The sequence below is a fragment of the Schistocerca americana genome, chromosome 4, assembly GCF_021461395.2.
Source record: "Schistocerca americana isolate TAMUIC-IGC-003095 chromosome 4, iqSchAmer2.1, whole genome shotgun sequence".
Taxonomy (NCBI): Eukaryota; Metazoa; Arthropoda; class Insecta; order Orthoptera; family Acrididae; genus Schistocerca; species Schistocerca americana.
This window is the reverse complement of record NC_060122.1, coordinates 241465563-241490836: the sequence shown is the minus strand read 5'-3', so window position 1 is coordinate 241490836 and position 25274 is coordinate 241465563. Positions and strand designations below refer to the sequence as shown.

Genomic DNA, 25274 nt, shown 5'->3' with positions numbered 1-25274 from the left:
CACATAAATTTTCTCAGCATGTTATAGTCTTAGGTGGAGATTTCAATTTACCAGATATAGACTGGGACACTCAGATGTTTAGGACGGGTGGTAGGGACAGAGCATCGAGTGACATTATACTGAATGCACTATCCGAAAATTACCTCGAGCAATTAAACAGAGAACCGACTCGTGGAGATAACATCTTGGACCTACTGATAACAAACAGACCCGAACTTTTCGACTCTGTATGTACAGAACAAGGAATCAGTGATCATAAGGCCGTTGCAGCATCCCTGAATATGGAAGTTAATAGGAATATAAAAAAAGGGAGGAAGGTTTATCTGTTTAGCAAGAGTAATAGAAGGCAGATTTCAGACTACCTAACAGATCAAAACGAAAATTTCTGTTCCGACACTGACAGTGTTGAGTGTTTATGGAAAAAGTTCAAGGCAATCGTAAAATGCGTTTTAGACAGGTACGTGCCGAGTAAAACTGTGAGGGACGGGAAAAACCCACCGTGGTACAACATCAAAGTTAGGAAACTACTGCGAAAGCAAAGAGAGCTTCACTCCAAGTTTAAATGCAGCCAAAACCTCTCAGACAAACAGAAGCTAAACGATGTCAAAGTTGGCGTAAGGAGGGCTATGCGTGAAGCGTTCAGTGAATTCGAAAGTAAAATTCTATGTACCGACTTGACAGAAAATCCTAGGAAGTTCTGGTCTTACGTTAAATCAGTAAGTGGCTCGAAACAGCATATCCAGACACTCCGGGATGATGATGGCGTTGAAACAGAGGATGACACGCGTAAAGCTGAAATACTAAACACCTTTTTCCAAAGCTGTTTCACAGAGGAAGACCGCACTGCAGTTCCTTCTCTAAATCCTCGCACAAACGAAAAAATGGCTGACATCGAAATAAGTGTCCAAGGAATAGAAAAGCAACTGGAATCACTCAATAGAGGAAAGTCCACTGGACCTGACGGGATACCAATTCGATTCTACACAGACTACGCGAAAGAACTTGCCCCCCTTCTAACAGCCGTGTACCGCAAGTCTCTAGAGGAACGGAGGGTTCCAAATGATTGGAAAAGAGCACAGATAGTCCCAGTCTTCAAGAAGGGTCGTCGAGCAGATGCGCAAAACTATAGACCTATATCTCTGACGTCGATCTGTTGTAGAATTTTAGAACATGTTTTTAGCTCGAGTATCATGTCGTTTTTGGAAACCCAGAATCTACTATGTAGGAATCAACATGGATTCCGGAAACAGCGATCGTGTGAGACCCAACTCGCTTTATTTGTTCATGAGACCCAGAAAATATTAGATACAGGCTCCCAGGTAGATGCTATTTTTCTTGACTTCCGGAAGGCGTTCGATACAGTTCCGCACTGTCGCCTGATAAACAAAGTAAGAGCCTACGGAATATCAGACCAGCTGTGTGGCTGGATTGAAGAGTTTTTAGCAAACAGAACACAGCATGTTGTTATCAATGGAGAGACGTCTACAGACGTTAAAGTAACCTCTGGCGTGCCACAGGGGAGTGTTATGGGACCATTGCTTTTCACAATATATATAAATGACCTAGTAGATAGTGTCGGAAGTTCCATGCGGCTTTTCGCGGATGATGCTGTAGTATACAGAGAAGTTGCAGCATTAGAAAATTGTAGCGAAATGCAGGAAGATCTGCAGCGGATAGGCACTTGGTGCAGGGAGTGGCAACTGACCCTAAACATAGACAAATGTAATGTATTGCGAGTACATAGAAAGAAGGATCCTTTATTGTATGATTATATGATAGCGGAACAAACACTGGTAGCAGTTACTTCTGTAAAGTATCTGGGAGTATGCGTGCGGAACGATTTGAAGTGGAATGATCATATAAAATTAATTGTTGGTAAGGCGGGTACCAGGTTGAGATTCCTTGGGAGAGTGCTTAGAAAATGTAGTCCATCAACAAAGGAGGTGGCTTACAAAACACTCGTTCGACCTATACTTGAGTATTGCTCATCAGTGTGGGATCCGTACCAGATCGGTCTGACGGAGGAGATAGAGAAGATCCAAAGAAGAGCGGCGCGTTTCGTCACAGGGTTATTTGGTAATAGTGATAGCGTTACGGAGATGTTTAATAAACTCAAGTGGCAGACTCTGCAAGAGAGGCGCTCTGCATCGCGGTGTAGCTTGCTCGCCAGGTTTCGAGAGGGTGCGTTTCTGGATGAGGTATCGAATATATTGCTTCCCCCTACTTATACCTCCCGAGGAGATCACGAATGTAAAATTAGAGAGATTAGAGCGCGCACGGAGGCTTTCAGACAGTCGTTCTTCCCGCGAACCATACGCGACTGGAACAGGAAAGGGAGGTAATGACAGTGGCACGTAAAGTGCCCTCCGCCACACACCGTTGGGTGGCTTGCGGAGTATAAATGTAGATGTAGATGTAGATGTAATGTACGTTTTGGGAAGAGATCTGATATGGATACGCAAGGCAGTGCACTCGTCAGCACTGCATGTAGCTGCATTTGGTCCACAACATAGTGTTCTTGAAACACCACCATCTGATAATGAGTCTGCGGCAACCCGAAAACATGTTCAGTTGAATAAATCATAAAAAAGCGACTGGTTGCATATTTATTATCAGATAAATTGCAGTCGCAGTTTGTCATCCGCACTGGATATACTGAAATTATTTAATTGAAGATTGTAGATAAGAATATAAAGTGTTGTCTTACTCATGAGTTGGCTCATAGGTTAACTCAACTTGCATGTACCAAAAAATTAAATACGTACAGAAGTTTCATCACCTTTTTATCCAGTCTTGCTTGGACCTTTTTTAAAAAATTAAGAAGCCTATAAAGAAACGTCTGAGAGAAGTAACATTTGATCATTATTCTAAAAATAAAAGTCTTTTTATCGATACAATGCCAGGAAAGTCATTGTGTTCAACATGTTATTCTAAGATATTTGTCATAAACAAAGAAATGGATAGTGATATTTCAGATAAAGAATTTTGTGATTTTTCAGAAACTCTAAAAAAAGTGGATTTAGGTTGTGAATCCAAGGTGTATTGCCTGCTACTAAAATTAGAAAACAAAGTGAAGAAAAAGTACCTTTTGGATTGAGTGCAAAAATTGAGAAAGTGACAATACTGTCAAAAAGAATTTGGAAGTTTCGGTTCAAAAGAAAAGTTGCACTAAACCAGATGAAAGTTCTAAAAATTCTCCAACCAAATATGATGATTTGACAGAAAAGCTAAAAATAAATGTTCTATTTCAAACAGGGAGGATAAAGTCTAGATAATCAGTTTACTACCAATTCTTGGAGTTGAGCAAAGATTGGTGATGAATGTAATGTGCCAGAATGTTTGATTAAATGAACAAGGCATTTAGTAAAAGAGGAGGGAATTTTATGTGCATTACAAAAGAAAAATGCACCCAGTTTCATGAATGGAAACCTGTACAAAAAGGTTATTAGGTTTCATGAAGATGACAGTAACCACGAGAATATAAAGTTGATGATACAGGGGGTCAATCTTAGAGTTGACCGTAAAGACCTTTTGAGAGTTCTGATTTGCAATAGATAGTTACAATTGTATGACCACGGGAAAACATTAAGACTGTCCCGGCAGACATGCTTTACTTGACATGTTTGAAGAATTAGAACAAGATGGTTTGATGCCTGACCATATAGAATACAAACAAAGGGTTACACAAGACAAAGTGGAAATGGTGACAATTAGAAAACCATGGGAAGAGATGTTTGAAGTGTTGACAACTAATCTTGAAAACCTGAAAATGCATCAGTTTATTGCAAAAGCTCAGGGTAAATTTCTGAAAGACAATAAGCAAGCCTTGGCAATTGATGAATGCTTGGTTCGTGGTGACTTTTATGAATTCTATTCCTATGTTGTTCAAGATGAAGTACAAGGGTGCCACTGCGTAAACAAACAGGCCAGAGTTCATCCATTTGTGTTCCATTATAAAAATCAAAATAAACTAAAGAGTCACAGTTTTTGTGTCATAAGTGACTAACTTGAACACAATGCTACAACAGTGCATGCTTTTAAACTGCAATTAACAATACACACAAAAAAGCACCACCCTTACTTAAACAAACTGATCTACTTTCCCGATAAAAATTTGAAAAAAATATTAACATTACCTTTCACAGAGAAGACCATGAACTTGATGCAGAATGTCACTTTCTTTGCATCAAACCATGGGAAGGATGCGTGTGATGGCATCGAAGGTACAACTAAGCAAGCTGCATAAAACCTAGTCTGCAGCGGACCTATGAGAACCAAATCTTTACACCTCAAGAAATGTTTGAATTGTGTAAAGAACAGTAATAGAGAGTACCAATGTTTTTGTAAAATATGAGGAAATACAAGAACTCTATACCAAAGTCTTGGAGTAAAGATTCAGTGGTTGTCAGAAGATTAAGGGCCCTTGATCTTTTCATTGTTTTATACCCTAGTCACACTACTTGCTGAAGTGTAAGTTTACATCAACATCCCCTGTTAGTGAACTTCATCAGTGTGGAAAACTTGTACTGTCGACACTTCAGAATAAGGACATAGTGGCTTGTGTTTATGGCAAACAGTTGTGGACTGCTGACGTTGATAATATTGATTGCCAAAAACCAAGATTTGCATGTTACATTTTACCACCCACTGGGACTAATAACCTCGTTTAAAACAGTTCAAAAGGATCCAGGCAGGATGACTGTTAAAAATGTACTGTAGAACTCATCTCCTGGAATTTAAAACTGCAACTGGGTGAACTTTCAACCTAACGCCTGGACTGAGTGAAGAAATTTCTCTGTTGATCAATGAACAACACGATAAAAACATGTAACGTGAGAACAAGGTAATGTAAGTAGTTGACTCATTAAAAAAAGGATAGATTTGTTTGATTTATGCAGCTGATACACTTTATTTATTATTCCAGATGTTGCTGAATTAAGAATCATATTTTTGACTCATACTGGTAATTTTTTTCGTAACTTTCTATTGAATCTCAAAGTTGAAATTTATACTGAAGTTTGATATCATAATGGCCTATTAAGTGCGTGATTTTCAGAGTTTTATCTGGTCCCCTAACTTAGATATTGCAGGCCAAAGAATAAAAAAATTAAAAAAAAAATCTGTTTTTTTAACATAATTTTTAAGTGTGAGCTTCTTACCATTGATACTCTACAAAGAGTAACTACATTGTGTAGTGTAATAGCATAAAACATATTAAGGCTGAGAAATTACTCCCTCTTTGGAAAAATACTCTTCAGAAATTAAGTTTTTTAAAAATTTATGAACAATAGTTTTGAACCATTAAAAATATATTAAGGAATATATTCTGCTTGGTGATCATGATTTTAATTTATAGTCCAGTGTGTGATGGACTAAATGCTTCTTATTTGAAAGGTCTAGGGCAACCTGTTACTGAATAATTGTGAGGGAATTCACTAAGCAAATACCAATTTTTTTCTGAATGCTGGACCACTTGGCACGGATTGACCCAGATGTTCAAAAACATATTTTTTACTAATATTTCTACAGGGTGTATACAACCCGGGACAACCGCGAGATCCTGGAAAAACCTGGGAATTTTTTAGAATTCTGGGAATTTTTCATTGTTTTAGTTTTCTATTAAATTTTTGTAATTTTGACTGGTAAGAACTGATACTCTAACAAAGGATGTTACTGTATCCCACTTCTGCAGAATAACACTTCAACAATAAAACATAAACGAGAGAAAAAAAGGAAAATAACTGAAATTGCAAAGGAAATGCGCCATATACGACGACGACACGCAGCGCTCATGCAAGCGTGTGCCAAAGCAAAATGTGTCAAAGGCTTTAGGAAGACTATGCCTTGCTTTTAAAAAAAAAAAAAAAAAAACCCAACCTCCAATGAGCATGAAGACACAACTGTTAACATTAGATTCGTTTTAGCAGCTACGAGTGGGCTCATGCGCATGTGCAGTTGAGTCATGTTTGAGTAGTTGATTCTCCCGCTTCTGGCTACAGGAATGTGGCTGTTGGCTGTGCAAGCAGTCGCAGCAGGCAGCTAGATGCTACCGGGGAAAGGGGGTGCCAAATTGATTTACTTGAGGGAAAAAAAAATTGTTTCACAAAGCGCCTAGCATCCAGCCCACGTTTGTCTATCAATTATTCGTATGATATCAATTAATAGAGGGAAACATTCCACGCGGGAAAAATATATATATGATTGTGAAACACTTCCCTGTTGGTTTTTGAACACATTTTAAGTTGATTTATGAATGAATTGTAAGTTGAGTTTTGAATGCATGCATAGTGTATGTGATGTCTCTATCAGGAGAATCCTCGTCGCATCTAGAAATAAACTTTCCGCAGACAAAAGGGAACGGGGCTATACGAGCTGAGCAGAGTAAAGCCGAACAGATGAATGCCAATCGCTGTCTGATTATGTGGTTGATTGGGTTTGCGAATGATCAGCGTTGTTATGATTACTAGCGAAATCCATAGATTCAGACTTCCAGAATGGAAATAAACGACTAACAGGAATAACAGGTGAGAAAGATTACCTATTATCTTCTTGATGTATCCAAGAAAATGAAATTTTGACAGAAAATTTTTGGCCAGATCACTACACTAATGAGGATCAGTTGTCAGCCGCTTAAGATATATTGTGAAAGTAACGCGGAAAACGTGTTGTACGAACATGTAACAAGGCCTAACCGGAGAATAATCACGGGATAACTAAACCTGTGATTCTGTCAGGGTTAGTGAAGTTAATTGGCGAACAAATTTTTACAATGGCAGGAATAGCTACAGAATTAGTGATGATGACAAGATTGTGTGTTAGAATGAGGAAGAAGAAACATGGGCATCACACAAATTATCGAAGAATAAGACAATTCCAAATTTATATAAAAATTTTGTAATACTACTTTTCGATCTCATGCTTGAGGCACTGGTGTGTGTGAATGAAACGTGAAACTATTTCCTAACATAAAGCTTTTTTAAAATGAAGAACAAACCGCCTTCAGTCACAAGTTGCATTTATTTGCTGCACTATGCATTTCGAGCCCTGGAGGCTCATCTTCAGGTGCTTTTTAGTGATTTACATCAGGTTTTTTAGTTGTTTGCCTGTTGATATTACATTTTTGTATTAAAACATGGTATATCAATATAATAGAAGGAAACATTCCACGTGGTCTATAAATATGTCTGCTTGTGTCTGTATGTGTGGATGGATATGTGCGTGTGTGCGAGTGTATACCTGTCCTTTTTTCCCCCTAAGGTAAGTCTTTCCGCTCCCGGGATTGGAATGACTCCTTACCCTCTCCCTTAAAACCCACTTCCTTTCGTCTTCCCCTCTCCTTCCCTCTTTCCTGATGAGGCAACAGTTTGTTGCGAAAGCTTGAATTTTGTGTGTATGTTTGTGTTTGTTTGTGTGTCCATCGACCTGCCAGCGCTTTCGTTCGGTAAGTCACCTCATCTTTGTTTTTAAAACATGGTATATTGTAGATATAAGTTTAACAGCGTTAATAATATGAAAATAACTTACAATTTAACATTGTATGATGTCTTCTTCTGTTGTGCAGTTGGTATACACAATTTACATCTTCAATTTTGCAGTACATACCAACTGCACAACAGAATCAGACATCATACTATGTTAAACTGTAAGTTATTTTCGTATTATTAACGCTGTTAAACTTATATCTACAATATACCATGTTTTAACATAAAAATGTAATATCAACAGGCAAACAACTAAAAAACCTGATGTAAACCACTAAAAAGCACATGAAGATGAGCCTCCAGGGCTCGAAATGCATAATGCAGTAAATAAACACAACTTGTGACTGAAGGCAGTTTGTTCTTCATTTTATGAATGTAAAACAGCCCTGTATGAAACTCTGAAAAACAATGGATAAAATTAAGATAAAGCTTTTTGCTTGTAGTAGGCCTCATAGGCATTTGATATTGGTACTTCGTGAATTATATTCTGTCGTGTTATAAAAATGACCATTTGTTCCAAAACGGTCTCGTTTATTAGACGTGTCTTACAAAATTGCTCCAATATTAGAAAGGCCTATTTTGTTTTATCTAGCCAACAGTGACAAAATAGATGTAATCAGATTGAGAAACCACACCAGACCTGGGTATTATTTGTATTAAAAGCGTTTTCAGTATTAGATTACGACATTTCAATTTTTCATGTAGCAAAATGTTTGATGAACTTTGATGAAGTAATAGATTCTTTTGCAGAAAGGAAAGCACGCCATGTAAAGCCGTAGCAAGATTAGAGAGAGAGAGAGAGAGAGAGAGAGAGAGAGAGAGATGGGGGGGGGGGGGGATGCTAGGACCTAATTGAAGAAATGTGTACTTCCTTGCTTGGCTCTTGTCTTTATTGGTTTTATGTATCCTATATTTAATTTTATGTCACACAAAACAGCAAGTTGTTAGCTAATAGGCAATAAAGAGTGCAAATTTTCTGAAGAGTTCTTGTTCTCCCGATTACAAATAATCCCATTCGCTATTAATTGCAAGATTTTTTTAAAAAAGGGGCAGGCTGTCAAACCAGCTGACTGGGAGCAGGAGAGGCACCACAGGACATTTCAATTTCCACTGTCTTGAATGTAGTTTGATGGCATCCATTACAAAATATACACATTTCAATACCACAGAGCGAAATACAGTGACGTGCGATAGAAGAATGCTGTCTGAAGAGACGTGGCACTGCACTTTGGTTCACTTACAACCAAACAACATATCTTACATTTCCTCGAACACATATGTTTTATGTTTCAGACTTTTCAGAAAGATGTGCACGACAAGATGAACATATTTTTGAAAATTCAATTTTTTTAGTATTGACCTGGTTAGCAAATATCGTAGATCCAGGATTGATGCGCAGAGCAGTCTTGAGTTATAGTGGGTAGTCTCCACGTGACCCATGTTTACCTTTAGTGATTTTTCTGTTTCTCTTTCGTTTACTCTCACATCAAATGAAAACAAAACAGATATTTGTGGCTGGGAGCTATCAAGTGAATTAAAATACATTCACATATTAAGGAAGGCTAAAATATGTTATTAGTATCAGATTTTATTTTATTCCCACCTTTCCGACAGTGAAGTTATTTTTGTCTGTTTGCTAAAGAAATTTGACTTTTATTAACCTTTTCTGCAGAGGCAGTCAATGTATTTGAAACAAAATGTTTTAATTCCACAGTACTGGCTAGTTTCAAGTGTTCGCTGCATTTCAAGTGCAGGTTTTCATCTTCTAGCACATATAGTATTATACCATAAAAAGAACCAACTGGTGCTCCAAGAAAATTTAAATCCTGAAAACCACACTGAAAAACTTAATATCAGGTCGAGGTCTACTTCATTGGGAATCTGGACATACGAATGTGCACTTTAAATGTGCACATTTCAGCACGGTTCACTGAAATTCTGATGCTCTTGGAGTATCCTCTGATGTCTTGTTTCTTTTATGACATAATGTATTATCTTTCAATGTTTTACACATATGTACATACGGGCTTCCTACGTCATGATAGCTATGCAATCATGGTGTTGCCTGTTATCTGCGCTCTCTGGCAACTGCTCAGACCTATTTTTAACAGTTCGCGGGAAAATATTGTGAATGGTGGTTTGAAAGGCATTACTTTCAAAGTAAATATTCTTTTACGTAAGTTGAACTATGTGCGAGAATGTACCATGAATTTTTTAAATCACAGAGCATTTGACTCTTTGATGACGAGCCATTTAGAAGAATTTCAAACCCTGAAGATCAGACACTTATGTCACTATTAAAAATTTTACTGGCACATTTGTATGATATATCTTAAAGAGTAACGCACTCAAAAAACATCAACATTATATGTAAAAGCTTAGCTTCTCTTGCAGCTTATTAACCTTAGCGACCTATATTATATGTGAATGCTTTGCTTTTCTTGTAGCAACACTATGTATACTAATTTAAACTATTAACTTTCCCTGTTTGTGTGTTCGTGCTACTTAACAGTGATGTTGCTGTTGGCTGACTACATCAAGTGTCTTATGCTCTGAATACCCTCTGTCATCGGCTGGCGAGATCATGTGACATGAGCTATAACTGGCTTACAGAAGCGCATCACAATCTCAATTTCAATGATTCGGAAAGTAACATGCGACGTTCGGTGTAATTACAATGTATGTTTTCGTAATACGAAAATACGCAGCATATATGTTGCTGCACATCAAAGATATTTCCAAAGCATGTCTTTTTCCCTGAATTTCATTTTCTAAAGTGCCGGGAAATTCAACACCTGTGTATAAAATCATAACCATTCAAAGGATTGATAAGTTTTGCAGGGGAAATATAATGTCACTTAACATGGAAAAAGTGTGTTTTCACCCGGGAAAAAGTGTATTTTTAACCGGGAATACCGGGAAAAATCCGGAAATTTTTTTTCCTTGTCCACGTATACACACTGTTCTAATTTTTTCCCCATAACTTCCAATTGAGTCTCAGATTTGACATTTATACTGAAGTTTGATCATAAAGGTCTAGTAAGAGCATAATTTTCAGATTTTTATCTGGTCCCCCACCAAAGATATTACAAACAAAAAATTGAAAAAAAATATTTAAAAATCTGTTTTTTAAAATAGTTTATTTTTTATGCGTAAGCTTCTCTCCGTTGATACTATATAAAAAGTATCTGTACTATATAGTGGACTACATAGTGTAATAGCGCAAAAGATATTTATGGCAAGAAATTACTCCTGTGGAAAACTACTGTTCAGAAATAGTTTTTTTTTTTTTCATTATTATTATTATTATTTTTTTCATTAGAGGTTGAAAGACAATAAAGGGCAATATTGTGTAATTTAAATGAGCTATTTACAAATTCAAAAAAGAAAATTCTGACATTAACGTTGGAATCAAAATTTTGTGAGTTGAGACCGAAATGATTTATTGTTGCAGGGTCACCTGGCACCATAACATTTGCTTTTGTTTGTATCAGCAGAATGTAAAAGTTGATGATAGATATGGCCAATCTTAGAGTTGACTGTAAAGACCGTTTGTAAGGTCTGGCACACAGTATTGACAGTTACAGGTGTATGGTTGTGGGAAAAGTCAAGATTATCTAGGCAACCAAGCTTTACTTGACATGTTTGAAGAAACAGAACAAGACGGTTTTATGCCTGAGAGTATGGAATGCAAACAGAGGACGACACAGGACAGGACAGGAATGGTGACAATCATAAAACTACGAGAAGAGTTCTTTAAAGTGTTTGTAACTAACCTTGAAAATAACTTTCACTGTTAAAAATATATCAATGAATACATTCAGCTAGGTGATAAAAAGCAAGTGCAAAAAATTGCTTGCGGCCTCAAACAAAAATGGCTTGTCATTTTCAAATGATAAAATAATAAATTTTTTTAAAAAATGTTTTTGAGTCCACGGAACGTTAGGGTATTCACCCAGAAAAATGAGTTTTTTTTTTTTTGAGATGGTCAAGCGACCTGTGCTGCACCACAGGGTATGGATTGACCCATATATTCAGAACAGAATTGGACCCAGTACACTACTCTGAAAACATCTATGTTTACATGTTTTTTGTCTGACAGTTGTTTTACTAAAATTTTATCATTAGCAGGTGAGTGAACAATCTCTACTTTCTGCTCTCTGTTTTTCACATAAGACTAAACTACTCATATGCTATTCCTCTCACACCTAGTGTTTCTGGCTTGTTTAGTAATATTTTATAGTCAGCTGTGTCAAAAGCGTTGAACGAGTCTAAGAATATAAAAGTTTTGGACATGTCTAAGAATATGCCTGTGTCACAATCGTCCTTAACAAGTGCTTCAAGTAACACTTCTATGAACTTCATAATGGCCGATATTGTACTTGTCCCACTTTGGAAACCAAAGTGTGCTTTGTTATATTTTATTTATTCATCTAACTCATTAGTCTATCCTGTAAGAGTAATTCGATAATCTTTGAGAACACAGACAGTAGTGGAACTGGCCTGTAGTTTTCAGTACTTTGCACGTTAGCGTTCTTATTAGTAAGGGCACAATTTGTGCATGCTTTAGGTACTCTGGAAAAATATGTGAATGAAAGGACTGTATTATGTTTGTTAATGGGTCTTGTATGCTCTCTACCTACATCTTCAGAAATGGGAAATGGTAACTCATCCCTACCTGTTGGCTTCTTTTTTTTTTTTTTTTTTTTTTAATTTCTGTGTAGTCTTTATGATTTCAAGCTCTTTTGTAGGGAGCATTATTATTGTGCTTGCTGTGTAGCTCATTGTGAGAGCTAAGTGCTACATTTGCTTTAGCAAGATTTTGTTGCAACTTCTTCACAATACCAGAGAAAAAGTCACTTACAAAATTTGTGTTCCTGAGGATTTTCTATTACCGTATTTAATCGAATCTTAGTCGCACTCGAATCTAAGCCGCACCTCAAAAACGAGACTCGAAATCAAGGGGGGAAAAAAAAAAAATCCCGAAACTAAGCCGAACCTGATATTTGAGACTCGAAATTCAAGGGGAGAGAAAAGTTTTAGGTCGCACCTCCAAATCGAAACAAAGTTGGTTCATTGTTATATGCGACACAATTAGGTCGAATGAATGACGATACAGCTACAGTAGTTAGGTTCGAATCGTAAGCTTAGCAGTTTAGCTTTACGAGGTAGCCATTGCTATGCGTCAGGCGCTCCGTCCGTATTTATACGAGTACCCTTCCTTTTTCACGTGCTTCGTCTGGTTTGAATTGATTGCTTATTTTGCTTTGATCTGATAAGTTATAGGTGTTTACGTCACTCTAAGCTGAAAATGCAGTACTGTACTGTGTCGTGCATTGTTTGTCGCATTCTGATAAGGAGTGTTTACGGACTGTCGCCGCTCGCGGCATGACTTGCTTTTGTGCACGCTACTGCCGCTTACAAATTTATTTTTTTTTTTTTTAAAAAAAGAGAGAGGAATCATCTCATTAGCGAAACAATGGCAGGAGACTGCTATTTGTTGTTACCTACACTGCTGCTTTCTTTGATAATGATCAACAAGAACCAAATAATAGACTGCATATGATAGATGTTCTGAACGAGAGTTTAGCGAAAATTTTTCTCTGTTTGAAAATCTTTGCAGACGCCTCTTTAGTACATTACATTCTGCACACAAATTAGAGTCATCTCAGATTTAAAAATCTAGTCAATTGCTGTGCTTCCTTTCTGACTGTATCACTATTAGGCATAAGAAGTATCACTATTAGGCATAAGAATAATACGAATATAAACATGACATGATATGTATATTCTTCCACGTTTGCTGTTGTCTCACTCTAGTTTCGTAGTTTATTAGGCAGACAGGATTTAAATGAGATAGCAGCAAACATGAAAGAATATTATTCTTATGGTGAAGAGAATACTGTATGTGATACACAATTCATAAAAGCTCCTATTAGCAACCATCTCTTGTCACAGGTAGGAAAGAATTCAGAACGTAGAGTTGGCCACATTGACAAACATCCCAAACAGTCTTGCTAGTCGGATTTTTGTAGTACATTCAAATGCTGCTACATTCGAAGATGAACAATGCGGAATTTGTATATACTTCGTTGCATAATGTATGAAAATGCAGTGGTCGAAAGTAGGGGCGGAGAAAAAAAGCTCGTCTTCCACCTTTTTTTTTAAATTTATTTACTGACGCAGAGGTTTTCGCGCCAGTATTTATCTTTGTGCCTGCAAAGCATGCCTGTGTAGCAGCCTTCTCTCAGGTGAAATTGCACTTTCTTTAAGGCTCTGGTCCAATATTGAAGAAGAACAGAATTGAAACTCCATCTTATCAAATAAATTTAGGTTTTTCCACAAATCAATTTTATGTATTTATCCAGTGTCAGTTTATTTACATTCCTTGTGGCTGAACTAGCACTCAGCTGCTAATTAGAAGTTAAATTCTACCCCTATATGTATCATTTAAATTTGTTCATGCTTATACACTAGTTCACCACTTTCAAATTGGGATGTATCCTTTCTGTAATCCAGTTATCTAGTCCTGGTATGGACAATGGTGCAGTGTTGTGCATTGTGAGAACCATTATGATCACTACTAACTGTACTAAAATTATTGCTCACCACTAAGAAGTCGGACGTAAGAAAGAACTAGTAAGACATCGAAGCTTACCTAAGACAGAAATGTATGACAGATAGAAGGGAAACATGGAACAGAGCAGAAGAAATAACTCAGGAGAAAATTTAACAAAGGAAGTTGCAGCTTACAAATGTGAAGAAGTAAGTAAATCTAAACTTGGATGGCTACAGCAGAACGAATGGCAGTGAAAAGGATAAAGACTTCAGATGCAGAGATTAATACAAACTCAGGCAAAGTGTGTGGTAAAAACAAAAATTTCCTGTAAAATGGTTGCCCATTTGAGCCTCTGAGTTGCTGTTATTGGGATGAAGATTTCAAGTAGTCTATGTGATGATACCAATGTTGTGTCCTTCGTATGATAGTGTGTGCTTTGTAGCAGACCTTTGTCATTAGTATAGACACGCTTTGGTCATATTCCCAGTAAAGAGTTGAGTGTTGTACCTGTGTGTTGTACATTACTTTAGAAGCTATAGTCATGTTGGAGAAATAATTTGAAACACAACAGATCAAAGTAATGCTGTGTAATGGAGATAGATAACTTTGTTTTTTCTGATGAGTGTCAGTGGTTCTGGGGCTGGCTAAGATGGCCCAGGAAATCTATTTGTGAACCAAATTGATGGAGCAAATAGAAAAGTGGAGGTCAATCTGAACTGTGTGACAAATCATAATCCATATCTATTGCTACTTCGAGATTGAAACAGTCTTGATGTGTCAATACAAAAATGTTGCTGATTGGCTGCAAATGTTGTGATTTGACTGTAGTCTTAAAATATGGGGCATTACCAGTGTTGGCTCTTCTGACTCGCACACGACACACTCCGACTGTTCTCTCAACTGGTAATGCATGGATGCACTTCATATGAGGAAACTCTTTTCACTTCTGACTCCATCTCAAAAGGTTTTTATGCTCTGAAAACTGTAGTCATTTTCTTGTAATAATTGTTTTGTTTTCTGATCACTGTAAAGATGACACATTGACTTGCAGGCAGATGCAACAAAAAGATATTACACATTTACCTTTTGGCCAAAGCTTTCTTCAGAAAAAGGGGAAAAAAGATAAAACCTACATTACACAAGCAAACATGGTTCAGTTGTCGGGGTTGTATTGGATGACAAATTGGGGGCACTTCTTTGTAGCTGATTCTCGAGGTTGATGGGAGGATTTGGGAGGTATGAGGAAATGGCACAGGAGATCTGTTTGGGGACTAGTGGGGGCGGGGGGCAGCATTGCCTGTCTGTTAAGGCCTTAGTGGTGAGACCTGCAGCTTATTGGACGTGGGAGCTCTTGTCATTGCAGATATGCCATCCCCAGATGGCCAGGCTGTATAGGAGCGATTTTTTGGCATGGAAAGGATTACAGCTGTCGAAAAGCAGGCACTGTTGGTGGTTGTTAAGTTGAATGTGACCAGAACTGTGGATGGAGCAATAAAGAGGAGGAGGTCAATCTCCAGGAAGGTTGGACGCTTTATTGAGGAGGACCAGGTGAAGCGAACGAGAGAGAAGGGTTTGAGGTTATGAAAGAATGAGAATAGTATGTGTTGGCCTTGAGAAAAGTATCCCTTTCCCTGGTTAAAGTCCTGTCCCACATCCAGCTCCTTAAAATCTGCCTAAACTGTGGAATCCCCCCCCCCCCCTACCTCTACCACCATCATAACAGTGTAACCATAAAAATTCCTTTCTCTGGATCCTGTACATCATTTTGCAGTGACTTTTACCTTTTCAGATACCACCAGTCTGTGGCCTTCACAAACCTGCTACTGTAAAAACACATGGCTCAGGCACCTCAGAACCACCACTACTCCCTCCACAAGGTACTGCTAATGTGCAATCCGTACTGTATACATTACATATCTGAAATTGAATCCCTTGCTCTCCAGCACGTGGAAGAGCATTCCAGATGCCATTTCCATATATTATCCAACCTGCTGACATCTTACTGCCACCGTAGGGCACCACTATCCAATCCCTGTCATACCATCATCCAGTTGTGACCCCCCCCCCCACCTAACCACGTCCCGACCATCTTCCAGGAATTCCATACCACCAACCACCAACATGGCCTCACCATCCTTCAGCAGATCCCTTCCGAGAACACCAACCTTTCAGCAGAAAAAAGGACAGTCATACACAACCTCAAAACAGATCCTAATCTTACCATCCTACTTGCAGACAAAGGTTCCATCACTGTTGTTATGAATAGCAGTGTCTATTTGGTGGAAAGGCCTCTGCTAATTATCTGACTTCGTCACCTTAAATCCTGCCAGAGTGCTTCCATCCCAGAAGTTCAACATAATCTCCAATCCCTGCCTTAAGGCTTAGGCCCTTCCCTTGAACCCATTTGCCTCCTCAACTCTATAACACCCCACACACACACACCTTCTACATGCTAACCAAAATATACAAACCCTACAATCCTGATTATTCCATTGCAGCTGATTATTGTGCTCCAACTGAAAGGATTTCAGCACTCATTGAAGATCATCTCTAGCCAATTTCCCAAAATCTAGCCTTGCACATGAAAGGTACCAACCACTTTCTTCACCGACTTTCCACCATCTCCACCTCTACCTGCAGGATCCCTACTGATCACTGTTGATACTACTTGCCTATACACCAACATCCTTCACACCCTTGGTCCTGCCACTATTGAACACTACCTTTCTCGACATCCTTCAGATTACAAACCGATTACATTGATCCTCATGCACCTTAGTAAGTTTATCCTAACACACAACTACTCCTTTGAAGGAAGGTACACAAACAGATCCGTGGCACAGCCATGGGCACTTGCGTGGCACACTCCTGTGCTATGTTTATGGGCTTTGTAGAGGAAACTTTCCCAGTCTTCCAAAAAACTAAACTCCTAGTCTGGTTTAGGTTCATTGATGATTTTTCATGATATGGACTCAGGGCCAATACATCTTATCCTATACAAAGAAGTGACCCCTTCCGCACCCAATACTATTACCTACTGTCATGCCCTGGAATGAGGGACATCCTACCCAAGATCCCGCCCATCCCTCCTGTTACCCACCCAACCTCCACAACATCCTAGTCAGTCCCTATGCCACTCTCATTCCCATCCCCTTGCCACATGGATCATATCCCTATGGAAGACCCAGGTGCAAGACCTGACCAATTTACTCGTGCAGCACTTGGTATTGCATTCCTGTCACAAGCTTATCCTACCCCATTAAAGGCCAGGCCCCGTGGACAGTGGCCAAACTGTGGCCAAGAGTGTGGTTGACCATCCTGTGGCGCAACATGCACCTGAACATAACATGCTTGATTTCAGTGGCTGCTTCACAACCTGGGCCATCTGGATCCTCCACTCCACCAGCACCGCCAGCTTTTCTGAACTGGAATGGGAGTTATCCTTACAAGACATTTTCTGCTTTCAAAATTACCCCAGCCTCAAACCAATGGTAACCAACTGTCTCTGCACTTTCCACCCAACATTTCCTGCCCCTCAGTCCTATCACCTCCTCAATATTCACATCCTCTCATCTTTATTGCATGCTGTCCTCTGCCCATACATTTCCCCATTTTTCCCCTTCGTCTTCCTCTCTTTTGCTGCCCCACCTTCCCACCCACTCCACATGCGCCCCTCAACCTGCCTGTGACCCGTGTTTATGTCTAGTGCTTTTGCTGTTTCCTCTTCATTTATTGCTCTTACGTCAAAGGAAAACAAAATGGATTTCTGTGGTCAAGACCTATAAAGTGAATAAAAAAACATTCGCGTAATTACAGAAGGCTAAAATATGTTATTAGTTTCAGATTTTATGTCCACCTTTCTGACAGTGAAGCATTAATCACCCAATGAAGTTATTTTTATCGGTTTGCTAAAGAAATTTGGCTTATGTTAATCTTTCTGCTGAGGCTGTCAATTTATTTGAAACGAAGTGTTTAATTCCACACTATTGACTAGTTTCAACTGTTCACTGCATTTCAAGTGCACCTGTTCATCTTCTAGCACCAATGGCATTATGCCATAGTAAAAAGACAAACATTAGATATTGCAGTACTGGTACTCCAAGAAAATTTACATCTGAATCTGGACATACAAATGTGCACTTTAAGCCGAATTATGCATTTTAGTATGGTTCACGAAATTCCGATGGCCCTGGAGTATCCTCTAATGTCTTGTTTCTTTTAAGACATATGGTAAGATATTTTAATGTTTTACACGTACAACCATGCAGGCTTCCTGTGTCACTGTAGCTGTGCACCCGCGGTGATGCCTGTTATATGGTGCTCTCTGCCAACTGCTGAAATGAACCTATTTGTAATGGGTCGTGGGAAAATATTGCGAATATTTGATTGAAAAGCGTTACTTTCAAAGTAAATTTTCTTTTACGCAAGATGAACTATGTAAGAGAACGAACAATGAATTTGTTAAAACACAGACCGTTTGACTCTCATTTAAAAATCAACTCTTTCAGGACTACCATTTAGAAGAATTTCGAGCCCAGAAGATCAGACATTTATGCCATTGTTAAAAATTTTACTGGCACATTTGTGTGATGTATCTTCAGCAGTAACAAATGCAAAAAAGATCAACTTTATATGTGTAAGCTTAGCTTCTCGTGCAGCTTATTAATCTTTGAGACCAATATTGTATTTTTCTCGTAGCAACACTATGTATATTAATTCAAACCATTAACTTTTCCTATTTGTGTGTTTGCACTACGTAAGTGATGTTGCTATTGGCTGACTACATCACGTGTCCTACGCTCGGATTATCTGCGGTCATCAGCTGGTGAGATCATGTGACACGAGCTATGACCGACTTACAAAAGTGCTTCGCAATCTTGATTTTCAATGCTTCGGAAAGTAACATGCGGTGTTTGGTGGATTAAAAATTTATGCTTTTGTAATACGAAAAAATGCTGTGTACATGTTGCTGCACATCAGACATCTTTCCAAAATGTGTTTTTTCTCCCCCTGAGTTTCATTTTCTAAAGTTCCAGGAAATTCTACGCTGATGTATAAAACCATAACCATTTAAAGGATTGATAAGTTTTACAGTTCCGAGGAAAAGTGTACTGTCACTTAACTTGGTAAAAGTGCATTTTCACCTGGAGAAAGTGTATTTTTAACCAGGAAAAGCAGGGAAAAATTGGGGAATTTTGTTTTTCCTTGTCCATGTATACACCTTGTGTCAATTCTGCGCCTGGCAGCCCTGTCCTGTTGCCACCATATCTCTGCATTCTCTCACATGCAGCACACATCTTGCCTCACTCCGACCCTGCTATCCCTGCCCCTCCTCACCTCATGCTTCCTTCTTACCCCACCCCAGATTGCTGCTCACATTAGACTCAGTCTGTAGTCAGGCTACAGAGGCCAGAGACAGTGGCGTGTGTGTGTGTGTGTGTGTGTGTGTGTGTGTGTGTGTGTGTGTTTCATTCATTTCTGAAGGCCTTTTTGTTTGAAAGCTTAAATGTGGAGCAGTCTTTTCATCATGCATGTGTATGACTCAAACACCACATCTGTGTAATGAGCAGCATTCTGCCCTTTTTCATAATACAGTCAAACCTTGATATAACAAATTTAATGGGACCATGAAAATTAAATTGTTGAAACAGGGTTATTGTTATAATGAGGTTTTGTTATTGTAACTCGGAGGTAGGAGCCATGTTTTCGTGGCTGAAAAGTACATTACTGTAGTACTTTTCTGATGAAAAATTAACATTAAAAAACAAATAATGAAACACATTTTGTTCACTCATTATTAATATTTTATTAGTATTTTATTAATACTGTACATGTAGAATATCTTACTTTTGAGTACAGAAAAATTCACTTATTTTCCTTTGTTTCTTTTTTCTTAAAGATTCTCTTGTGAATATTGTCTTTATCTCCTCAAACGCAATCAATTGCTGTGCTGAAACACTGGAAATTGAAGATGCTACTTGCTGAATGGTTTCCAACTGACCTATTAGCTTCATCAGAGGAGGGGAATTCGCACTTGTCACATCACTGTCATTGTCTGAATCTTCAACAGGCAAATTATCCTTTAATCCTTAATGATAGATTCATCGGTATACACTTCAAACACCAATGCATCATCCACTGACAAGTATTCATTACTGAAGCATCTATGGTTTTACCAGTAACTGCTGAATAAATCCCCAGATCACTTTGAATATCATTCTGTGTTATTTCATCCACCACAACATTCTCACAAACTTCTTCACTTTCAGAAATTCTTGCATTTCCCAGCAGTTCAGAATCACATTTGGCTGTACGCTGTTCCAGGAACTAGCAGTCATGTCACAAGCCTGTAACATTGAAACTGTAGGGATTGCTCACCTCTCTTTCAGTATTTGCGATCATGTGATGAACTAAACAATGTTTGTGATTATGTTTTGAACTAAATGTAAATGGTATTTTGTCTTAATTATCCCCATATCTAGTGGCTAAAGAATCAAAGTACAGTTCGGGGTGGGGGGAGTTGATAGTTTCAGCATTCTTCATTGCTGCCACGTTGTTAGGCACACTACAATTATCCATCATTAATGCAATTTTCTTATACTTCATTGACATCTGCTTATCAAGTGAAAGCAGCCACTCACTAAAAAGAGTAGAAGTCATCCATGCTTTTTGATTTGCCTTGTAGTACAGTTCGGGGTGGGGGGAGTTGATAGTTCAACGTTCTTTATTGCTGCCACGTTATTAGGCACACTACAATTATCCATCAGTATTGCAATTTTCTTATTCTTCATTTACATCTGCTTATCAAGCGAAAGCAGCCACTCACTAAAAAGAGTAGAAGTCATTCATGCTTTTTGATTTGCCTTGTAATTGACTGCTATAAAAGAAATCACATTTACAATACAACTGTAGCAAAACATTACAGCTGAAGCTATACTGTACTGAATTGACTGACAAACTAAAGGAAGGTAAAATAAAATATACGTATCCTCTTACCTGGTAAGTTTCTTACATTTTTGAAGCACCATGGTTTTGCAGATCGTCTGATCACCAGTCGTGTCAATTTGTGTGTCCCTGATGCGTTGCTGCAGAGATGAACTGTTAGGCATACTTCAGACTGCTTCCATCCTTTACATTTTTCTCCTGTAAAGGTCATCGTCTTCTCTGGCATCAGTTGATAAAACAATCTTGTCTCATTTGCATTGTACAAGTTTTCAGGACTGTATTTTTCTAACAGTTTACACATAGTGTTTTTTCTCCAAAATTCTGCATCACCTAAAGGTGCTGATTTTTCTTCTCCTGAAATCACTTTAAAGTTGATCCCATGCCTGACCTTAAATCTTTGCAACCATCTGTTACTTATCTTAAAATTAGAATTGTCAGGCAACTTAGCGAAATCTAAAGCTTTTTGACATATCTATGGACCATTAATTGGTACGTTTTGCACACACATCTTGTTAAACAGCCGCAGTGTAGCACTGTCTACATTGTCAGCAGCAGCTGTCTTTATTATTATTATTATTTTTTTTTGAAGGGTTAAGTTTTCGACTTAAAAAACTTTCTTCGATTTCTGTTTGTTTTTTAAGGACTGTAGCTAACATTGATTGTGCAAGTCCTTCCTTCCTTGCCACATTTACTTGTTTCATTCCATTATCAGTGTCTTTGAAAACCTCCATTTTTTTCTCCAACCTTATTTGCTTCCGAGTTCCAGGTATTGTCCAAATCTTAGTGAAGTCCAAAATGTTTACATTGACTAAAAACATTCACAGATTGCAAACATCACGGAGATAAGCCTGCGAATGAGCCCAACAAAACACTTCTGGCTGCTACTGAAGCTCAACAATGGACAAACTAAACACTTGTTCAAACAAAGGAGCTGTTTTGTCTCATTTGCCACTTAGCGCAGCTCACCCACAGCTGTATGCTACTCTCGTTACTTAGAATAAATACAGTACTGTAGTATGTAGTGAAGCTTCTGGAAATAAAGTGCCAAAAGTCTAGTAGCTAAATAAACAATACATACCACTATAGTGAACTTCTTAGAAGTAGGAAATAATAAATTCCTCAAAATTTTGTCTTCGTTATAATAGGGTGTTGCTAAATTTACTTCATTGTTCTAATGAGGGGGTACTTAACATAGTACATGCAGGAAATCAGCTGGGGCCATATAAAATTATCGCTGTACCCGGGTTTATTGTTGTGTTGATAATCATTATTCAGAGGTTTGACCATACTGCATATATTTTTTTATGTATTTAATCAGCCTTAAGATGATCCTCCTAATTGACTTCCCTTTTTGTATATTGATGAAGTCCTTCAACACATTATATGCACCACCCTGTAGCAATTCCAGCAACTAACATAATTTTGTTTAGTTTTCACTGAACACCCTTTGATCATTCATTTATGAATTTCTGTTTTAAAATATGTGGTATTGACATAATTATGTGTCTTGTTGTTCTTTATTATTTTACTTTTACTGACTTGTAATTGTATCTGTCTTATGGTAGACGGAGTTGAGATTGGCTTGGGGAACAACTGGCTTGGAACCACAAGTAACTACTGTTAAATGTCCTGCTCTTGAGCCTGGGGAACGTGGACAAATATGTGTTACATTTAAAGCACCAGGTATATTTATAACTCATGTTATGTTCATTGGTGTACTGTCACAGTACCCCTTGAACTTAAGTCTAAAAATTTTAATGATATGGTTTTCTAACCTCCTTAAGCTGATGTATAAGAATACATTTTTGAGATGATTTCCTAATGCACTTAAAGTTTATATTCATAACACGCCCTTGTGCAGCTAAGCTCAGTTTTGTATATTTCATTTTGGCATGTTCATATTTTCCTGGATTGTTTGAACTTGTAAAATCATACAGCAGGTTCTAATATTTCCTCATTGTGCTCAACATTAACTTCAGCTTACTTTCAGTGCTGCTACTCAGTATGTTTACCATAGTTTTAGATGAACTAAACTACAGAGACTGTAGAAGAATTACTTTCTCAAAAGTTCCCAGTACTTTCACATTTAAATTCTTTGGAATTTTGTTTCATTGTGACTGGCTCTAGGGAGTTACCTGTTATACACTTTCCTCCAGAGGTATTTGTTTCACAGCACTGTAGAAAAACTCTGCAGAGTTCGGAAGGAAAGGTAAGGAGCCTGTGACAAGCTGAAGCTTCAACTCAGCCTGTAAGGGGTGCTTTGATGGTATTATTGGTAGAGCACTGCCTGTGAAAGGCAGTCCGGTCCAGAGTACTGTTTCAATTTGTCACATATAATTAAAGTTAAGATTTATTCTCAATTAATTAGATTTATCTTCAGTGTATTTATTACATTAAATGATAAAATGAGAGATACCAATATTGCAGATTCACATTCCAAGTAAGTGTTTGTTTCCATGATTGTGTCACACTAGTACATGAAGTGGATCACATGTACATGTCATTGGACGACTTAGCAGATTCCCTGAAATTTTATCATTACACACCAATTGCTTTATTGTTTTCTGAAACTCCATTGAGGACACTGAAACGATATACTGTACATTTATGCAGTATTAGTTGATGTCACCATAATAAATGTCATGTGGTTTAAAAGTATAAGTCTAAAAAATGTTATTGTACTTCTTAAATACATGCCTGTGTCAGTTTATTTTGCCTTACACACAGTTGCATTGACTGCAGATAAATATGTTGTACGAGCCACACTATGTGATCAAAAGTATATGGAAACCCCGAAAACATACGTTTTTCGTATTAAGTGCATTGTGCTGCTACCTACTGCCAGGTACTCCATATAAGTGACCTCAGTAGTCATTAGCCATTGTATGGGAGCAGGATGGGGCACTCTGCAAAACTCACGGGCTTCAAATGTGGTCAGGTGATTGGGTGTCACTTGTGTCATCTGTATGCAAGATTTCCACACTCCTAAACATCCCAAGGTCCACTGTTTCCAATGTGATAGTGAAGTGGAAATGTGAAGGGACATATACAGCACAAAAGTGTACAGGCCAACCTCGTCTGTTGACTGACAGAGATCGCCAACAGTTGACGAGAGTCATAATGTGTAATAGGCAGACATCTATCCCGACCATCACACAGGAATTCCAAACTGCATCAGGATCCACTGCAAGTACTATGACAGTTTGACAGTTAGGAGGGAGGTGAGAAAACTTGGATTTCATGGTCGAGTGGCTGCTCATAAGCTGCACATCATGCCGGTTAGTGCCAAACGATGCCTCGCTTGGTGTAAGTAGCATTAACATTGGACGATCGAACAGTGGAAAAATGTTCTGTGGATTGACGAATCACGGTTCACAATATGGCGATCCGATGACTGGGTGTGTGTATCCGTATGCCAAATGCCCAGAAAGCGTCATCTGCCAGTGTGTGTAGTACCAACAGTGAAATTCGGAGGCAACGGTGTTAGGGTGTGGCCGTGTTTTTCATGGAGAGGGCTTGCACCCCTTGTTGTTTTGCGTCACACTATCACAGCACAGGCCTACATTGATGTTTTAAGCACCACCTTGCTTCCCACCGTTGAAGAGCAATTCAGGGATTGCGATTGCTTCTTTCAACACAATCGAGCACTTGGACCTGAATCCTATAGAACACTTTAGGGATGTTTTGGAATGCCGATTTCGTGCCAGGCCTTGCCGACTGACATTGATACCTCTCCTCAGTGCAGCACTCCATGAAGAACGGGCTGCCATTCCCCAAGAAACCTTCCAGCACCTGATTGAACATATGCCTGCGAGAGTGGAAGCTGTCATCAAGGCTAAGGGTGGGCCAAAACCATACTGAATTCCAGCATTACCTATGGAGGGTGCCACGAATTTGTAAGTCAGATTCAGCCAGGTGTCCTGATACTTTTGATCACATAGTGTACATACTTATGGTACTTACATTCATTGTTGCCAGTATTTTATTTCCTGGTGAAATCTCTCATTTGCAAAGATAATTTTTGTTGCTCAAAAGAAAGAAATTTTAATTATATCTGGGGTCCAGCCAAACCATATGTGCAGGCTTGTTATCCAAAATTGTCTGATACTCACACTCGTGCCAGGGGACTAAGTTTTTGTTGGTTGTGTACGGGTTATACTCACATTAATGCCAGGGGACTAAGTTTTTGTTGGATGTGTACAGGTTTGGTGAATCCAGTGTTTCTGAGGTAGGGACTATAGATTACTGCCAGTTGTCTTTAACTAAAACCTCGTAGATGCGCTTCAGAG

The 25274-nt window shown here is 38.4% G+C and overlaps 1 protein-coding gene across 3 annotated transcripts in view; it reads left to right on the top strand.

The window, feature by feature from the left end:
• LOC124612434 overlaps nt 1–25274 on the top strand; it is a 152267-nt gene that overhangs the window by 60435 nt on the left and 66558 nt on the right. For all 3 annotated transcript variants that reach the window (XM_047140644.1, XM_047140642.1, XM_047140643.1), the window contains exon 8: nt 22551–22668. In XM_047140644.1, the coding sequence (XP_046996600.1) occupies nt 22551–22668 (118 nt within the window). The remainder of the gene's footprint in view (nt 1–22550; nt 22669–25274) is intronic.